The following is a 21,883-nucleotide window of genomic DNA, read 5'->3' as shown; positions in this document are numbered from 1 at the left end:
CAAATAACAACAAATTAATCTTGAGTCTCAGAGATTGACTAGACCTCCCATCTCGCTATGAGAAGAAGAAGAAGAAGAAGAAGAAGAAGAGAAGAAGAAGAAGAAGAAGAAAAATACAAAACAAACAAACAACGCAACGGCCTTACTGAGCTAGGAAGGAAGGAAGGAAGGAAGGAAGGAAGGAAGGAAGAAAGAAAGGCAGGAAGGTCTGTCGTGTCAACTCGTTCCAGCGGCCGCCGGCATCCTTCCAGGCTCCTTCCAGGCTCCAGTCAGCGTAAGAGGTTCTTGTGTTCACGTTTTCTCACAGTGCCTTCCGAGCTGTCGTGGCGTTCGTACGTCTGTGACGTAACTCCTTCCGAGGGACTTTCGTATGTGTGTGTGTGTGGGGGTTGCTTTGCTGAACAGTCTGGTCTGCAGAGTTCTGCAGTTATTGAAGATAATAAGCGTTTATATACATATGTATATATGTGTATATATAATGTAAATATATATATATATATATATATATATATATATATATATATATATATATATATATATATATATATATATATATAGTAAATATTCTAAAATATATACATTTGAAGACAAGCAATACGCAATGTACAATGAACGTAAATTTGGAAACTTGTGAATGATGGAAGTCCATAGAAGTTCCATTCAGTATGAAAGTTTATCTTTCTACAGCAACTTCCATCTATTGTATAAGAGCCGAAAATATAATCGAAAATAAAGATGAATTGTTATACATAACAGTATATACAGTGAAGATGACAATAATGATGATGATGAGGAAAATAACGACAGTGAATCTGACAGTGCTAAGAGAAACATGAAGGCGTTTCAGGACTCCGTCACAGTGACGCAACATGAAACTTAGCCGAAACGTGCTTCATAGGAGATGGGTACATAATGAAACGTGCTTCATTTGAATGCGCACGTTGTAAAGCTATGTACAGAGTCATGACCCTATCTGTTTCAGAAGTAGTTCATGTATGGAGACGATTGACGGAACGTCGGTCCTTATCATTTTTTTTTTTTATAAATATCTGAATGCATAAAAGCACACACATCTTACAAAGTAACTTTTCAAGAATGTAAACGAAAATTTGTATGTATACACACAGCACTTACACACACACACACATATATATATATATATACACATATATTATTGTAAATAAGATAATTCACCCTTGATTGAATATTTTTCGGTATTGAAATGACCTTTTGTTTTATAATATATATAGGCTATATACAGTAATATATATATATATATATATATATATATATATATATATATATATATATATATATATATATATATATATATATATATATATATATATATATATATATATATACACACACACACACACACACACACATATATATATATATATATATATATGTGTGTGTGTGTGTGTGTGTGTATGTGTGTGTGCGTTTCAATAAGCATGCCATTGTCTTCACCATCCCCCACTCCAGCAATATTGTTATCACAGAACAAACCGCCATTACATTACCGAAAAAATATACAATTAGCGAGAATGACTTCATCTCATTTACAATAACCTTTTGTGATTTGTTTTCCTTTCGTTACCTTTTGTAAAGTGAAATTGGACAAAACCTCAAATAAAAAAAAAAAGTGCTTCTTGAACATTTCTACATTACGCTATGACCTAACCAGGCGAAATTGCATCCCCAGATTAATTGAAATATAACTCTGTGGCTGAGTGAATGTTATTGTCTGAAACTGTATTGAAAACGTGATGGAGTGATCTTGATTCTTTCAAACTGAAGTTCGTGACTGACCACTGAAATAAAATAGAGTCTGGATTATGTACACACTTGGGGAAATGGTCCAACTGCTCTGGAAGATCTAGAGAGGCTATAAGTACTGTAAGGAGTTTATTGGATACTGTACTTAAGTGGAAAAGGGGTACACTTGATTAAAAATTCGAAAAAAATTTCACTGATGTGTACAAATCATTCTAGATACTGTAAACTACAGAACGGGAAAAGCAACCTGTAAAAGACTTCACTGAACGGAAAAAAGAAAGTAAAATATTGGACGAAAAACAGAAGTGTATAGTGTTAAAAAAAAACCTTCACTGTAATCTAAACATAACCAAAAACAGCCGTGAATAGTGACACTATCAACATTCACCAGCGTCTTTCCTTAGAGAAAGCGATTCCACAGTGATCAACCAGTAGGCGACCCCTGCCTGACCTCTGCGTTACCATGAAGCCGTACGGCTTGTTGCTCCTGCTGGGGGCTGTTTTCGCCACAGCCCTGGCCCTACAGACACAGGGCAAGGCAGGAAACGTCAACGTTCGAAATAATAACAATAATAAGATCAGAGCTGGTAAGTAGTTACTTTCAGGTTTTGGTGTTCACTTCCTGCTTACGTTTTTCCTTGGCTAAATATCTTTATATTTTTCACACGGGATGAACACTTGTCTTTTCTTATAATTCCTGTTTCCTTTTGGCCTGGGCTAGGTACAGACCTGGGTTGATCAAACCAGCATCGTAAGACGAATTGCAAATGGCTTGTTCTGTTAGTATTTACTCCAGCAACGTTTTGTGATTAAATTTTCTTAAATTTTATTTTCTTATTGTAATCGTTTATAGACATACGTAAAAAGCAGTGAATTATGTACCTAGTTGTTTGTTAACTTAGTGTACTGAAGAGGAGCAAGAGGTAGCAACATAATCTCAAAAAAGACTCAAGGAAACTATAGAGTTAAATCTCCATGTACATGATATACTCTCTTTCACTCTCTCTCTTCAAACCGGGACCTAACCCAGAGCCCCAGGGCTGGAAATATATTAATTTCTATATTTCCCTTTATTTATGTTAGAACAAGAGAGTATAACTGGTTGTTATTAGTAATATAACAAGGTGCTTGTTTAAAGTACAGCAGTTCTATAAATATGTTGTTATATTGGGTTGGTGATCATTTACCAAAGAGCAGTTAACATTTACCTCTGGCTACGTAAATACTTTTCTCAAGAGTCTGTATATAGCTATTGGAATAACAGTTATTGACATCGTATTATCTCTGATTATTATTTTTCAATCACAGACACATACATACATACAGTACATATATATATATATATATATATATATATATATATATATATATATATATATATATATATATAACTTTATCACATACACAATTGTTCTGTGCATTGGTAGAATTACTATAAGGACCTCATTCAAGCTGGATGGTATCTAATGGAGTATTTATTCAGAAAAAGTTACAAGCTTTCTTGGACAAACAGTCCACATTATCAAGTATCTGAATAAATACTCCATTAGATACCATCCAGTTTGAATAGGTCCTTTAGTAATTAATATGTGTATATACTGCATATATATATATATATATATATATATATATATATATATATATATATATATATATATATATATATACAGTATATGCCTGCAGATGATAGGTGAACACACATCCTTAAAGATGCAAAAGTCTACATACATACATACATACATACATACATACATACATACATACACGAGCAGGCTATATGCTATACTATTACATATGGGTTGATCTCATATTTGTATTTCATGCAAAAATGTCTCAGTTAGAGGATGAATGAGGCAGTGATCGCTGGATTGTGCTTGCTATTCAACAAACCTTTAAGAATTAGCCTGAGCAAACTTTAGTAAAACAGAAATGTGAACTTAGATGAAAAAAAAAATCATAGATATAAGAAGTAAAAAATGTGCCGAAGTTTCTTCGGCGCAATAGAGTTTTCTGTACATCGTATAATCAAGGCCACCGAAAACAGATCTACCTTTCGGTGGTCTCGGTATAATGCTGTATGTGCCGCGCCCCATGAAACTTTAACCACGGGCCGGTGGTGGCCTATCCCATATCGTTGCCAGAGGCACGATTATGGCTAATCTTAACCTTAAATAAAATAAAAACTATTACGGCTACAGGGCTGCATTTTGGCATGTTTGATGATTGGAGGGTGGATGATCAACATACTAATTTGCAGCCCTCTAGCCTCAGTAGTTTTTAAGATCTGAGGGCGGACAGAATAAAATGCGGAAGGACAGATAAAGCCGGCACAATAGTTTTCTTTATAGAAAACTAAAAATCATAAATATATGAAATAAAAATTAAATCGTATGCAGTATAAACAAACAACAAATGAAAGTACAAAAAAACCGACAAACAACCAAACATACAAATACACTGGAACAAACAGAAGTTGCGAAATCAAGTAAAAAGAAAAAAATATACGGCGCAGGGGACACCTTATCAACGCTACGAACAGTAAACAACCCTCTTCTTCTTCTTATCAGAATCAGGGATAATAAAAGGGCTCTCAGAACGACCCCTCGCTCCCTCGCTGGAACGCAGATATGGGTTGTAAGTGGTCTCACTTACGACCACTCTATCCACTTAACAGGTTGTTCTCAAAGTGTCAGAGAACCTCTCAAGTGGGGATGCTGATGTTCTTGATGATATGTCAGTGAATTTTTGAAATCTTTAAGTGGCGATGGAAGTAATAAATTTATATCATTAGATTTGAGCTGGCTATTAGCCACCCAATTCCACCCTTCTCTCTCTCTCTCTCTCTTTTCAGAGAACTTCGAAACGAGTATGTATCCAGAAGCAGAAATAATTCAAATGAAGTTGTAAATAACCTTTTAAATTTCACTAAATATTCACTGAGAATAAAAATTTTTATACATTTCAGCAAAATTGTTCACCTTGAAAAGGCTTTAGTCTTACCAATAAGCCGTACCACTTTAGAAGTGCTGAGTGAAGGTGTCCCATGCACTAATCGCTGCGTCACTCCTTGGCAACCTTTCAGCCCAACTTACTTATTTATACCGCATCATTTGCTTTTATCTTCTCGGTACTTTTTCATTACAGCTTCTGCTTTTCATACAGTTCCCTCTCTCTCTCTTCTTCTTCTATATCTACTTCTCCCTACCTTCAGAATAAGAGACGATTTCGGCATTGTCGTCCATCCTCTCAACATTATCATATCACACGGATCCATCTTTTCCACCTGTCTACCGTTTTTCGTAATATTTCTTGAAAACAAATACATACGCTTAAACACATACATCCACATGATAACATGCAGAAAACTGAGTAGACATAACTTTGTACTGCTGTAAGAAAATTAAGATATAAATAAGTTTTTCCAAAGTTTAATTACCACTTCATTTTGGCTGCTTAATATTCCTGCAAATTATCGTTCAAAAGTCATGAAAAATCTAGGTTTCATATAGCTTTCTTTTCGATTTATGCTAGGCCTAACTCTCACATTCTTCCGTACTCTTAACAACATTTTCTCTTTGTGTTCTTATCTTTCTTTTAGGCCTAGTCATGTAAACAGCGAGTGTACAATAGCACGAAGTTTACTTCGAGATATGACATAGGCCTAGTTCTCTTATTCTCGTTCTGTAGCTTTTTAAATTGATTTTCTTGTGTTTTCTTTTCTTTGCCTCTTCTTTGCAATGCATTTAAGCATATCCATGCAATAGCCATTTCGTTCGCCTCCTACCGAAAACAAAAAATAAAAGAAAACGTTAAGCGGACGTGAAGCTTCAAGATTACCACATGTTCGTTAACCAGTTTCCCGGTTTTTTTTTTTTTTCCTTTACTTCCCTCCTCGAACTCTGAGTTTCGACGCCGAAAACTGAGCATTCCGAGACCCATCGTGGAGCCCTACCGTGTCTCTCAACGAGAGCGTGACGATGCCTGAGCAAAGGGCCTCATGTCATGAGCCACGAGAAGTCATGACCCTTCGGTGTCGTCACCGGGAGGATGAGTCTAACGGCTGCTGAGATCCTTTCGCTCCTCAGACCTATAATGTTTGGATTTATTTTCGAGTTGCCCTTTCAGTGAAGGACGGTGGGACGTTGAGACAATCTCTCTCTCTCTCTCTCTCTCTGTGTGTGTGTGTGTGTGTGTGTGTGTGTGTGTGTGTGTGTGGGAACCCACGATAGGACTTCATGGGTCTAGAGCTACGATTATGTCGCTCCTAAGATCCAAAATGTTTGGGTTTATTTTCGAGTTGACCCTTCAGTGAAGGACGATGGGACGCTGAGACAATGAGACAATCTCTCTCCCTCTCTCTCATGGGAATCTACGACAGTGCTAGATGGGTCTAGGGCTGCAATCATTTCTCTCCTAGATGGCAGGACGTTGAAACTCTCTCTCTCTCTCTCTCTCTCTCTCTCTCTCCGTATGGGAATCTACGACAGTACTTGATGGAAGGATGTAAGCGTCATTCTTGTACTTTCTCCTGACCTATGGCTTCTCTGCACTTTTGATTTTATACGATTTGATCAAGATGGAATGTCAGCGGGTTCGTTCTTTATAAATTATGGCTCATATCTTCTTCTTCTTCTTCTTCTTCTTCTTCTTCTTCTTCTTCAGAATAAAACTTTACATGAAAAACAGAATTAAAAATAAGGTTAAAGGCGAAAGACGAAACTGACGTGAAAATAACATACGCATGAAGGTAAACAAATCAATAAATATATAAAACATATTCGCATTTGTACAACAGTTTAAAAGCTCCTGAGAGCACTGACCAAATCAATATTTGAAGAATTAGTAATAGACTATAAAGTTACAGGCATCGCAGTGCATGTATCTTTTACATGAAACGAGAAAACGGGAGCAGAAAGAAAATTCCAAAGCTTAGAAGTAGTGGTAAAGAAGCTTATTACTTATTGATCTCAACTATCCTATTTTTCTTTTTTCTCTTCATACATTGCTGTAACCCACAACAGTCGACTGACAACCAGGTACAGAATCAGTTCAATGCTCAGGTCAACAGAGGTACAAAAGGTGCACAATGCGCTACGAGAGAGAGAGAGAGAGAGAGAGAGAGAGAGAGAGAGAGAGAGAGAGAGAGAGAATATCACCATTTGTCCCAACCTTAAGCCGACGTGATCTCAGCATACAAAAAAGATTAGAAGATTTTGTCACAAAAACATCTAATTTTTTTAATTGTCCTTCACTTGACTTGGTGCATTCAAATTATTCGACTCTGCAATGTAATTCTGTCCAAGCAGAGACGTTTGAAACCATTAAACTAAAATGTAATATATATATATATATATATATATATATATATATATATATATATATATATATATATATATAATATATATATATATGCATACACATACATACAAAATATTTATGTCTCTCATTTTTAACTATCTTATTAACATTTAGGAAGTACTGAACTCAGGAAATGCACATAATTAATTTTATATAATATTAGCATGATGGAAAAATTATTTGAATTTTTTTACTACAACTATTACTGTTGCCAATAATAATAATAATAATAATAATAATAATAATAATAATAATAATAATAATAATAATAATTAAAGATACAAAAATTTGTGCTTAATTTTTAAAACTGGTCTGGTAGCGTCAATAAAATCCAGCATTTAACCTTTAATTATATTCATGAAAAGGACATATACGAATCACTTTGCAACTGAACAAGAATAATTGAAATATAAAACATAAAACGATGGACATCAGTTGAGATAAATTGCAGTCCCACTACAACTACTGACTACCAGGTGCATATTTCAGCTGCTTGGGTTGACGGAGGTACGAAAAAAGGACAAAAAAGTTTGCTTGTAATTCTCTCGTAATACTGAATATATATATATATATATATATATATATATATATATATATATATATATATATATGTATAGAGAGAGAGAGAGAGAGAGAGAGATATAGTAACACATTTACAGCATATAAGAACAAAAATACTTCATATCCTTTACGGTCACCAAAGCTTCAAAATACTCGCTCCATCGACCTATAAGTGAATTGTTTATTATTATTATTATTATTATTATTATTATTATTATTATTATTATTATTATTATTATTATTATTCAGTATAAGGATAATCTTCACAGACCATACCAAAAGCTAATGAAGATTATCAAGCAACCTGCCCTCATACAAATCAGAGCGTCATATGCGGAAATTGAAGAAATGATTAAACAAAAAGGCAGGGAGAATATTATCGTAAAAATAATATTACAAAACCAATAACCACCAAACCACATGAAGAACATTAATGCAATAATTAATTAGTTATAATAACAACACATAAAACTTGCGACAGAACTTTACGAACCGATTAGAAGCAGTAAATCACGAGTCTCAAAAAGCTACGAAGTGAGAATGACGCATATATAATATATACTCATGTATTAATGACACTTTTCATCTTCTTCTTCTTCTTCTTTCTCTTCCCAGGCGAGGAGGAATTCCACAAGTCCAGGAAGCAGACTTACCGGAAGGTGAAGAAAGGATCGTCTTATACGCGCGTTCCCTTCATAGACAAGGAAGGTAAGAAGATTCTACAGTAAACTAGTGTACGTAATTATACGTAGTTTTGAAGTTGCCATTACATAGTAGATAGTACAAAGTAAATAGTATTTATTGAACAGAGAACAGAATATAGGATTCAGGTCAAAGGCCAAGCCCTGGGACCTGTGAGGTCATTCAGGGCTGAAGGGGAATTTGACAGTAAGAAGGTTTGAAAGGTGTAACAGGAGGAAGACCTCGCAGCTGCACTTTGAAACAATTGTTAGAGAGGGTGGAAAGTCAGATGGAAGAAAGGGAATATGAAAGGAAGTACAGTAAGAGGAACGACAGAGGTTGCAGCTAGGGGCCGAGGGGACGCTGCAAAGACCCTTAAGTAATGCCTACAGTGTACCACGTGAGGTGCACTGACGGCACTGCCCCTCCTACGGGGAATATAGTATTTATAATACATCTAGAACTTGATTTATATAGAGTTCTTCATCAAATTCAGTGTCCAGTGTTTCGTGATTTTTAATAAATGTACGGAAGAAATTAGGTAAAAGTAAAAATTATCCTTTGTCTAGGGGCCTTATGCTGTCAAGGAAAAGAATTAATGGCTTGATAAAATAAACTTATTATTAATGGCTGAGGCTGACATTAAATAGTGTATATATATATATATATATATATATATATATATATATATATATATATATATATATATATATATATATATATATATATATATATATATATATATATATATATATATATATATATATATATATATATAATTACTAACAGGACCGCACTGAAACTGGATGGTATCTAGCGGAGATATTTATTCAATAAAAGTTACAAGCTTTCCGGAACTAACTGCCCTCGTATGAAAAAATATCTCCGCTAAATACCAACCAGTTTTAATGAGGTCCCGTTAGTAATTGTATTAATGCACAGTTAAGTAGGTGATAAAGTTAATATATATATAAATATATATGTGTATATATATACATATATATATAAATGATAATTTTTGGAAAATATTTTCTTACAGCAAACTATAGAAATTTCCTATTTCTGTTAGCTCGTCATTTTGACGTTTCTTTTTTTTTTTTTTTTTTTTTTTTGTTGCCTTCGTGTACATAGTACGATCAATCAAAACTAACCAGCTGGAAAGTGACACCAGAATGAGTACAAGCAACATTATGGTACAGAACGATAATTGTTTTTCCTAATTTCCTTTCACATTCTAATGTGCAACAGCTGACACGAACATTATTGAACTCCCTGCTGGAATTACATAATTGCGTCACTGGAGTTTTATTGAAATCCATCCTGGAATTGCATAATTGCATAACTGTAATTGTATTGAACTTCATAGTGGAACTGCATAACTGCATCATTGGAATATTATCTGGTCTCTCTCTCTCTCTCTCTCTCTCTCTCTCTCCAAACCACTGGATCTGCATTTGGTCTCTCCTTTTCTCTCTCTCTTTTTCAGACCGCTGGAACTGCATCTGGTCTCTCTCTCTCTCTCTCTCTCACTTTCCAGACCGCTGGACCTGCATTTGTTCTCTCTCTCCCTCTTTCCAGACAGCTGGATCTGCATCTGGTCTCTCCCTTTCTCTCTCTCCTTCTTTCCAGACCACTGGAACTGCATCTTCTCTTCTCTCTCTCTCTTTTTCCAGACTACTGGAACTGCATTTGGTCTCTCTCTCTCTCTCTCTTTCTCCTTCCAGACTACTTGAACTACATCTGATCTCTCCCTCTCTCTCTTTCCAGACCACTGGAACTGCATCTAGCCTTTTTTTTATCTCTTTCCAGACCAAGACTTCTGGAACTGCATTGAGTCTCTCCCTTTCTCTCTTTCCAGACTACTGGAACTGCATTTGGTCTCTCCCTTTCTCCTTCCAGACTACTTGAACAGCATCTGATCTCTCCTTCTCTCCCTTTCCAGACCACTGGAACTGCATCTAGTCTTTTCTTTCTCTCTTTCCAGACCAAGACTTCTGGAATAGCAACGCGCAGCTGGAGTTGCAGAACCAGCTGAAGATCTTCCAGCAGAAGAGGCAGGCGAAGAACGTGATCCTGTTCCTCGGGGACGGCATGTCCACGGCCACGGTCACCGCCACCAGGATCCTGAAGGGGCAAAGGAGCGGCAGGTGGGAGAGAGAGCTCATGGAATGGGATACCTTTCCACACAGCGCCCAGATCAAAGTGAGTGAAGTGACTAAACCAAAAAAATAAAGTTCATAGATACTGTTATGTTTAGCCTTAGCGTTAAGAGAGAGAGAGAGAGAGAGAGAGAGAGAGAGAGAGAGAGAGAGAGAGAGAGAGAGAGTTAATACTGAGATTAAGGGTATTACACGTATGTGCCTCCCTTCACTTGTGACGAGAATTTTGTATCTGGTGGTTAGATGATTGTGGTGGATTATAATCTGGGTAAAGAAGGCATATATATATATATATATATATATATATATATATATATATATATATATATATATATATATATATATATATATATATATATATAATGATAAATAAATATTGCCAAGACCAGGAAGAACATTCTTTAATGTACACGAGCTTTCGAGGTATAAAACCTCATCATCAGGCTGAAAAACCGACAAGGATGAGAATCAATAAAATTACAATAAAATGAATTGTCATAATAAATCTTCAGCAAAAATACTAACGAAATATATAAAATGAACAAGTAAATACAAACTAAAAGGGTGAGACGTAAAATAACGAAAAATTAAAAACACAAACATAAAAATATGAAAATAAAACTAAGGTGAAATGTAAACAAACTACCACTCACAAAGTAAAATATTTAACGACCTAATTGAGTACCTACTATGAAATTACACGATAGCTAGTTGAATACCAGACGAGTTGTTGTTCAATTCCGGCTTCATCTTTTTAATAGTCAGCGACTCTGAAATTAAAAGGTCAGTCTATTTGAACAAAAGACAGTACCCGAAAATCCAGGTCAGTGAAAGGATGGTCCTGTGCTAAACTGTGTTCTCTAATGGCAGAAAAGGGTGGTTTGGAAAGGGGAAACCTAGTTCTAATAGAAAGACCGCTGTGTTCCAAAATTCTGTGTCTGAGCCAGCGGGAACTGGATCCCACGTATCGCAGACCACACTGCGAACAAGTGAACAAATAAACGACACAGGAATTAAGGTCCACAGGCAGAGACTATATATATATATATATATATATATATATATATATATATATATATATATATATATATATATATCAACACACACTTACGTGTGGAACAGAAACAAATTTCTGGCTCACATCAGGATCGAACCAGGTCTTTCAAATGAAAGACCAGAGCGCTACCAACCAGGCCATACAAGTCATAAAAGAAGTTGGAACCTGAATACAACTGTTCCCGAGGAATTACCTGGGCGGGCTAATTGCTTGCATACCAGCGCTCTGGTCTTTCATTTGAAAGACCTGGGTTCGATCTGACGTGAGTCAGAAATTTATATATATATATATATATATATATATATATATATATATATATATATATATATATATATATATATAATGTATATATATAAGTCAGGATCGAACCTGTATATATATACTGTATTTTTTCGGGATATTCTGTATATTTCTATATAATTAAAATCTCATTTTAAACGTTATTTTAATCATATGAAATGAACATCGCACCTAAAGGATTACGTAAAGCACAGAGGAAGGAAGAAAATTCAAATTTCTAAGGGCAAATGGCATTATTATTATTATTTAGTAATGAATTCTCAAAGCACGTTTGCTCAGAACAGAATAATCATATGAGAAAATCAGTGAAAAGGGAACGTAGAGAATAGAAAATTAAGGACAAATAAACACAGATACTGAACAAGGAAGTCAACATGTGACAATAATTATTTTCTAACGGTTTTGAAGCTGATGTCTTCGTTTATGTTTTAGAGAATTAGTTAATGAATGTTACCCCACATAACTCACCTCTCTCTCTCTTCTTAATAGATTGGAAAGTTGGTGAAAACAGATTGATTTTTTCAGGAGTGTGGTCAGTGTCAATTTACATAATGCTGTGATAATCTAAGCTTTCGACTTTCTATTTTGTGCTGAGGTTTCTGGGACACATTTTATTTACGTCTTGTGGCAAATAAATGAGAGAGAGAGAGAGAGAGAGAGAGAGAGAGAGAGAGAGAGAGAGAGAGAGAGAGAGAGAGAGAGAGAGAGAGAGGCTAAAAATAGCAGAAAAAGTACCTAATTGTCGTTTTAACATAACTTGTTTTTCTGTAGTGAAAGTATGGGAGCGAGACACAAGATTTATTATGTGAGAGGACGCGCATACATTAACGACATATGGAGAGAGAGAGAGAGAGAGAGAGAGAGAGAGAGAGAGAGAGAAAATATAGTCTGGTATGGGAGCTGAAATGTGCCAAAGTCTAGCTACGCTCGCAGAAAAATAATGACGGTTGGAATAGTATCTCAAATTCAAGCTAGTTATTCTTTAGTTTTATCCCGTCTAACCCATTCCTTTCCAGTCCCGCCAAACATAACAACAAAAACGTCCCTTTCCCCTTTTCTCGTGATCGTATCATGTTCACGAGTCAGAAGGAAAGCGAAACAAACGTTATTTTTCGGCACCAAAACAAATGTTGTTTTCTCGAACGCCAGGTAGATAATCACAGGCTGGGAGCGATAATGCCAGGCCCTCACGCTGATTTCGCGGGGCGCGGATGTCGTAAGGGAGTCCACGAAATTACGGTGAATAAATGGAGGATTTATTTCTTTTGCATTATTCATCCAGTACGCGGGAGAATTACAAGTTTCGCTACATGAACTGACCAAGAGGGCAAGGGGTTAATTGTTGTGCTCACAAAATTCCTTCGTGCTCACTTTCGTTACTTGTGAAAAGTGAATTTAAAATCACACCCGGTCTGAGATTCCGACGTGTTCGAACGGCTAGATTTTATCTCTACGTTTTCGTTTGATTTACAGAATGAAAGTATTTTCGTAGCTGCTAAAGCTGCTTTTTGGATAGGAGTTGAGTTGGTATTATCACGTTTTCCATGAGTCATTAATTTAAAGAATTTGACGGTTTGGGACCTTGAGAAATGTGGTCTGTTCACACGCGCGCACAAACATACACTAGCCATAGCGGGGAGATACGTCTCTCTTGCTTGTAACTGCATGCTGTATTATAATACGATAATAGTACATATATCTCTTTGTTCCTTTCCATATACTGTATTATCGCGATGAATATTCAAAATGTCATACTAGCGTCACTACAGTATCTCGTATAATTTTGGGAGTAACAGACGCTGACAACAAAAATTGCACACGAAAATAGACACCGTGTATATATATATATATATATATATATATATATATATATATATATATATATATATATATATATATATATATATATATATATATATACATATGTGTGTGTGCAAATGTAAACTTAAAATGAAATAAATAGGCCTAAAATCTCTGATTCCATTTCTTTACTCTATCCCTAGACCTACACGACAGACAGCCAAGTAGCGGACAGCGCGGCCAGTGCCACAGCCTACCTCTGCGGTGTCAAGGGGAATTTGGGCACCATAGGCGTTGACGTCAATGTCAACAAGGAGAACTGTTCTGCCCAGCAGGATTCCACCTTCCACACCGATTCCATCGCCAAGTGGTTCCAGGTAAGTAGGTTACATTACCTTTCAGACTGGGAGGATTGAACGAAGATGGGTCTCACGCCTGTAGGCCTATGTGTGTCAATTGGAATGATGTTGGGGTCTTGGTTAATAGACTTATTTTGTTGATTACAGTAAAATAAACTTGAAATTGTGAGAGCTGAAAGTCAAATCAACCATTCAAGAATCGTTACATTTATATATGTAAGTGGCAACATAACGTATATACAAGTTAAGTATATATATATATATATATATATATATATATATATATATATATATATATATATATATATATATATATATATATATATATATATATATATGTGTGTGTGTGTGTGTATAGTACAATGTGTGTGTGTGTGTGTATACGAACAAACTATAGATACAGTGAGCTAAAAACTATAAACCTATACAAAGGTCGATTCTGATTACAAAATAACTTCCAGTGATCCGAGATAACAGCGTATTTGAGTAAAAATGACGTATGTATATATATATATATATATATATATATATACAGTATATATATACGTATATATATACATACTACATACAAACACAAACGAATTGTAGCTACGACAAGCCAAAAACCTATAAATCTATACAAAGGTAGACATTAAACACAGAATAACTTGGAAGGCTCGTGGATAACAGCGTATCTGAGCAGCTCTGTGTGAACAGAACTAATCCCTGCTAGAAAAAATAGAAAAAGTTTAGCTGCAATCGATTTATTCTTCTCGCGACTGACTGACTGATTGATTGATAGATTGACTGACTGATCGACGGGCCGTGAATGACAGCCCGGTAGTTATTCCTTCTCGTCTATCGCTAACTATCAGGACGGGAGCCAGTTTTGAGATGGATGAGAATAATTCTGAACGTGTTTTTTTTTATATATTTGGAAATGTTTTCATGGAGGGAGAATTTGTTTCGTAAATTAGCGAGTGATAACAGAACTTTTGAATATTATCATTATTGCTAAGAAATTCACAATCTCGTGAAAAACAGCTTGCGTAATAAAAATCCTTAATTATATAGTAAGCTATATTAAACTATAATACATTATCATTATTATTGTTATCATTAGGACTCTGACAGTTTTTATATATATTTTGGAAATGTTTGTATGAAAGAGGAATATGTTTCATAATTTAGCAGTTAATAAGAGATATTATTATTATTATTATTATTATTATTATTATTATTATTATTATTATTATTATTGGGAAAACCAATAAAATGAAAAACGGCATTAAGTGTAGAGATCCATTAATGTTACACAGTATTATTATAAACATTATATAATAAAATAAAAAGGTTTTTAACTTTATAAGTTCCTTCTAGAGATTACAATGTCACGTGGAAAATAAAAAATTTTAAAAATTGAGCAAAGAATAATGGTTTCCCGTCTTGTAAGCGATTTTAATCCCTTGCGTAAAAATCTTTGGTTTAATACGGGTTTTTAATACTAAAGGAAATAAACATACACACACACATATACATATATATATATATATATATATATATATATATATATATATATATATATATATATATATATATACACACGCACAACCCAGAGCTGACTTATAACCGTAAAAAATAAAAATAGAAATATAAAATGTCGACGACAATTAAAAAAACAAAGATAAAAACATACACAAAAAAGGAACTGAAATGTTTAGGCGAGTTTTAAATCATAAATTATGGCCGTGCTAGTACGGCCGCGCGGTGAAATGACTCAAAGATCAAGCCCTTCCCGTCTTGCAGAATTGAGAAGGGAATCCCATGCTGAAACTTTTTCAGAATACGGATGAATGTTGAAGGAGAAACGGATAAGTAGATAAATAGAAGGAGGTATGTTAAATGTAAGATAAAAAAATACATTATTCAGCTGCAAAGTAATTCTTTTTATATGATAACGCGCATTGTACTGTCTACAGTGCATCTGATCATGAGCTGAAAGAAAGTATAATAATAATAATAATAATAATAATAATAATAATAATAATAATAATAATTATTAATAAATAATAATAATAATAATAATTAATTATTATTATTATTATTATTATTATTATTTTGTTTTAATTCCCTCAGTAGGGTTCTTAGAGAGGCGTTATTATTATTATTATTATTATTATTATTATTATTATTATTATTATTATTATTATTATTATTATTATTATTATTATGATCACAGCAATATAAACCCAACTCCAACTAAAATCAGGACCACAGGTAAAAACACTACATTGTTTTGAGAAAGACCGTAAACCAAGCCACCATACAAAACCAGAAACTAGCCGGGAGATCTATCTTCGTTAATGTGGTCGGTTTTCACGGGATAGTCCCCTTGCTGGATGCCGGCCAACCAGCAAGCCCGCCGTTAGGTTAGGTTGACCGCATTGCAGTTAACCCAACCTTGAGCTGATGCCTTTTGCGAAGGAGTGGAAATTTTGCATTTTTAAATGTTACACTGGAGAATTGTTTGTGTCGTTTGTGCTCGACGCAAAGAAAGTTTAATTCTTCTTGATGTTGATGTCAAAACCTTGACTTGATGGTATTTGAAAAGAGTGAAGTGTGTGTGTGTGTGTGTGTGTGTGTGTGTTTTGTATATATATATATATATATATATATATATATATATATATATATATATATATATATATATATATATATATATATATATATATATATATTATATCATCTTTTCAAACACCATCAAATCACATCACCATTTTAAGAAGAATAAAACTTTCTTTGCAAAAACAAACAACAAAACAATTCTCCTCTGTAATAACAATTAAAAACGCAAAATTTCCATCCCTTCGCAAAAGTGCATCAGCTCAAGGTTGCGTTAACTGCAATGCGGTCAACCTAACCTGAGGACCGGCTGATTGGTTGGCCGGCATCCAGCAAGGGGATCATCCCGTGAAAACCGACCACATTAACATAGATGGATCTCTCTGCTATATTTGGTTTTGTACGGTGGCTCGAGTTATGGTCCTTCACAAAACAATGTAGTGTTTCTTTTGTGGTTTTTGGTTTTATTTGGTAAGGGTTTTATCTTTCTATAATAATAATAATAATAATAATAATAATAATAATAATAATAATAATAATAATAATAATAATAATAATAATAATAATATTATTATTATTATTATTATTATTATTATTATTATTATTATTATTATTATTATTATTATTATTATCATACTTTCTTTCAGCTCATGGTTAGATGCACTGTAGACAGTACAATGCGCATTATTATATAAAAAAAATTACTTTGCAACTTAATAAAGTAGTTTTATTTATCTTATATTTAACATACCTCCTTTCTTATCTACATATCTGTTTCTCCTTCAACATTTATTTGTATTTTGAAAGAGCTTTAGCATGGGATTCCTTTCTCAATTCTGCACGAGAGAGAGAGAGAGAGAGAGAGAGAGAGAGAGAGAGAGAGAGAGAGAGAGAGAGAGAGAGAGGACTCCTCCCCTCACGTGTTGATAAACCACCTTTTTTTTAATTTCCATATTAAGCAGCTGAAATAACGTAAAGGACAGAAAGGAAGGAATTGAAACCCATAATATGAAAGCCAATGAAATGAAGGACAGAATATTACAAACAAACAACACTTGAAAAACGAGAGCAAACAAATAAATAAATATATTATAAATTATATATAAAGTTAAGTATACCTTAGTTTAACCAAACCACTGAGCTGATTAACAGCTCTCCTAGGGCTGGCCCGAAGGATCAGATTTATTTTACGTGGCTAAGAACCAATTGGTTACCTAGCAACGGGACCTACAGCTTACTGTGGAATCCGAACCACATTATGAGAGAAATGAATTTCTGTCACCAGAAATAAATTTCTCTAAATCTCCATTGGCCGGTCGGACAATCGAACGCGGGCCCAGTAGCGTGCTAGGCTAGAACGATACCAACCTGTCAATGAGGAACTATATATATATATATATATATATATATATATATATATATATATATATATATATATATATATATATATATATATATATATATATATATATATATATATCTTACCTCAGCATTCAGCTGATAAGACCAAAGCCACAGTACCTTCCACGAGGAAGATGCCCAACGCAACCCAGCCTCTGAAGGGCTTCCATCTGCCACGGGAATCCTCCGAAGGGCTTCTGACTTTCGGCCACCTTTCACAACTGCAATAATGCACCGCCCACGACGCAACAAAAAGAAATGTCCATTGACATTAGTCAAATGTCAAGTTATGCAACTTGGGGCCAGTGTCAGCTGCTAAGTTGCCCTTTCAGACGTTGAAAAAAAAAAAAAAACTACCACTCCTGGAATACCCACAGGCGAGTCGTTACAAGTCATTAACGCGTCGCCATTACAGTTACGAGTGGGTAATATATATGTTACACGTGACATTTTTATACTTTCTAATATGACGCCGCCATCAGCCCATCATTTCAGGTATAATTTATTACCAGGTGGGGATGGCGTGTGGTAATTCTTTCTACTGCACTGACCAGGATTAGAACCGAGGTCTTCATGTGGTTGGAAGCGGGGCGACAGTGACCAAAATCACTCTGCCATCATGAATACGTCCTTTTGCCAGATTTATTCCGTGCTGTTGAACAATCCGCCGTGAGGGCTTCTGTCCCTCCACGAGCAGGCTTTGCAAATTCTAAGTCTGCGCTGTTCTCGAAGCTAAAGCTCCATTTCTTGAATTTCTAAGGCAGATATGCGTTATGGTAATTTCTTCTGTATAAACATAGGCCTATGCTAGACCTACTTTCAAAAGATTTATGTATATAGTGCTTCAGCGTTTTTTAGTTTTCTATAAAAGAAAACTATTGCGCCGGCTTTGTCTGTCATCCGCACTTTTTCTGTCCGCCCTCAGATCTTAAAACCAGCTAAGGCTAGAGGGTTGCAAATTGGTTTATTGATCATCCACCCTCCAATCATCAAACATACCAAATTGCAGCCCTCTAGCCTTAGTAGTTTTTATTCTATTTAAAGTTAAAATTTGCCATAATCGTGCTTCTGGCAACGATATAGAAGAGACCACCACCGGGCCGTGGTTAAAGTTTCATGGGCCGCAGCTCATACAGCATTACACCTAGACCACCGAAAGATAGATCTATTTTTGGTGGCCTTGATTATACGCTGTAGCGGCTGTACAGAAAGCTCGATTGCGCCGAAGAAACTTCGGCGCATTTTTTTATTTTTTTTTTTTATCCCTGCTCTGACGCTTATGTGTTTGACTAAAGCCAGCTTTGGTAAAGTGCTAATGAAATAAAATAAAATTAATGCTTCAAGCCAGGCGCAAAACGTCATTCACTTGTCACCACAGCTCATCACTCGCAACAAATGCATCACGCGATGGAACTGATCACCGTAATTAAGCGTTCCCTCCAAAGTCGGATTCCCACGAATTGGGACTCATGCGCCCCACGGAGAACAACCGAAACATGGGTGATTATTTCATAAACGAGAGATCGTCCTTCGAGAACAAGACATCTGCTCCGGGCCAGAGCTTAAATTCCGTGGCGTTGGATTCCCAAACCTCTAGTCCCATCTATTAGTTGTTCTAAAGATGGTGTTACGGGATCATGTTGTCAGACACGTCTCTTTCTAGACTGTGGTTGTCAGGCATCTTTAGAGTCTTACCAACAAATCTGACACCAATTTACACGTCATTTTTCTGTACAGGAGCAAAATGACATGACTGAACTTTGGCCCTAACCTCAGAAACAAGATTTCGCGCGCTGCATATTTGGCGCCAAGAAGCCAAAGGCTTCGACACAACGTCCAAGGTGACACGCTTTTAAATCGCCGTTCTCTAACGAGTGGATTTTCAGTCCCTTCCAGCCATTGATTCTGGAAATGGTGCAAGAAATCCCCCTCTCCATTTCCAGACCTTATCTCAAAAGTGGAAAGTGATGAGGAAAATTCCCCGTGAGTTTCATAGCCGCTCACTGGAAAATCTGACCTGCAAAGTGGGTCAGCTTTTATCGTTCCCTTTTTGGACAGAAGATTATTACGAGAGAGAAGAATTATTCTGGAGGGTTCTTTGTCCCCACATGAAATAATACCGTCCTCTCTCTCTCTCTCTCTCTCTCTCTCTCTCTCTCAAGGTGTTGCAGCTGTGTGATTGAGCCATTTGTCTTAACTTTGTTTATTTATGGACGCACTTTTGTTTACATTATATTATGTAGAGACTTACTTGTTAATAATAATAATAATAATAATAATAATAATAATAATAATAATAATAATAATAATAATAATAATAATAATAATAATAATAATATTTATTATATATACATCTTCACAGATGAACAATTTAGACAATCCTGATCTTACCTTACGATAGATCCTACTGTCACCTTCAGAAGTCCTTGTGGCATGATAAAGGATTTGCAAGGACTCCGCTGAGACAAACGAAGGACTACGGACGAGATCAAGGGCCAAGAAGTCACAGGACTCTCTGGGGATGATAGCAGGATATATCTCGGAAGGATTTTGTAAAATGTTCAACTAGACAAAATATGATATATATATCCTCAAAGACTTTCGGAATTTTTTACCAGTCCAATGTCTTCCCTATCCAGGCTGCGACCCCCTAGTGTCTACTGACCACCAGGTACATAAGTAACCTCTCGCGGGTGAAGCAAGTGTCACGACCACAAGAATAAAGAAAAATTAAATAAATGCGAAACAGGGCCACAAACACGAACACGCGTCAACCATCAGTATAAAGAAAACGGTACATAGGTCTTCTTCCCATCAGCTGATCCGAGAGAGAGAGAGAGAGAGAGAGAGAGAGAGAGAGAGAGCTGAGGAAGCGCCATATTGCACAAACTCGCCCCCTCCAAGGAGACCTGGCCCCATTTGTCCTTTTAAGCAGTGACCGTGAGAAAGGACCGGTAAATTTTCCGGAGGAACCAGACTTCGCGTAATCATGTCGTTCAAGGCGATCTTCTCTCTCTCTCTCTCTCTCTCTCTCTCTCTCTCTCTCTCTCTCTCTAAAAAGAGCGATGGATAAATGTTCTTTCTATGCGGACAAAAATTCTTCGTTGGTTCTTAAATGAATTAGGTGAAGAGAACTCTCTCTCTCTCTCTCTCTCTCTCTCTCTCTCAAAAGAGCGATAGATAAATGTTCTTTCTATGCGAGCAAAAATTCTTCGTTGATTCTTAAATGAGTTAGGTGAAGAGAACACTCTCTCTCTCTCTCTCTCTCTCTCTATCTCTCTCTCAAAAAGAGCGGTAGATAAATGTTCTTTCTGTGCGGACAAAAATTCTTCGTTGGTTCTTAAATGAGTTAGGTGAAGAGAACTCTCTCTCTCTCTCTCTCTCTCTCTCTCTATATATATATATATATATATATATATATATATATATATACTGTATATAACTTTGAATTTCTAAACAAGGGGAAAGTCTTTCCTCTCTCTCTCTCTCTCTCTTTCTCACACCCACCCACGCACAGAGTACCCAACGATAACCACTCATCTGCAAAAGACACGGAGAGAGAGAGAGAGAGAGAGAGAGAGAGAGAGAGAGAGAGAGAGAGAGAGAGAGAGAGAGAGATGTGCTAACAGAAAAAGTGGTGTTACAAGGTGGGTGCTTAGCATCTCACGGGATTTCCTTACTGGCTTGGCTCTTCGCCTTCCAGTGGGGCAACTACTTTCCTAACCCTATCTGACCTCTCTCGATAACCTATATTTATTCTCTCCTTCTTCTTCTTCTTCTTCTTCTTCTTCTTCTTCTTCTTCTTCTTCTTCCATTTTCAGTGG

General features: G+C 35.6%; 1 protein-coding gene across 7 annotated transcripts in view; it reads left to right on the top strand.

Moving 5' to 3' along the window:
- The first annotated feature begins 264 nt into the window (after nucleotides 1-264).
- Nucleotides 265-21,883, top strand: part of LOC136836908 (alkaline phosphatase-like) — a 110,705-nt gene continuing 89,086 nt past the window's right edge. The window contains exons 1-5 of one of the 7 annotated variants that reach the window (XM_067101351.1): nucleotides 265-368; nucleotides 1,709-2,369; nucleotides 8,317-8,409; nucleotides 10,367-10,584; nucleotides 13,902-14,075. In XM_067101351.1, the coding sequence (XP_066957452.1) occupies nucleotides 2,246-2,369; nucleotides 8,317-8,409; nucleotides 10,367-10,584; nucleotides 13,902-14,075 (609 nt within the window). In that variant the 5' untranslated portion in view covers nucleotides 265-368; nucleotides 1,709-2,245. Of the gene's footprint in view, nucleotides 373-1,689; nucleotides 2,370-8,316; nucleotides 8,410-10,366; nucleotides 10,585-13,901; nucleotides 14,076-21,883 lie in introns of those variants that run through there. The other 6 variants (XM_067101357.1, XM_067101352.1, XM_067101354.1 and 3 more) reach the window with 6 other exon arrangements.

This window comes from Macrobrachium rosenbergii, chromosome 57 (genome assembly GCF_040412425.1).
Source record: "Macrobrachium rosenbergii isolate ZJJX-2024 chromosome 57, ASM4041242v1, whole genome shotgun sequence".
Lineage (NCBI taxonomy): Eukaryota > Metazoa > Arthropoda > Malacostraca > Decapoda > Palaemonidae > Macrobrachium > Macrobrachium rosenbergii.
Note: the sequence above shows the minus strand (reverse complement) of the source record. Positions and strands in the feature narration are given on the sequence as shown.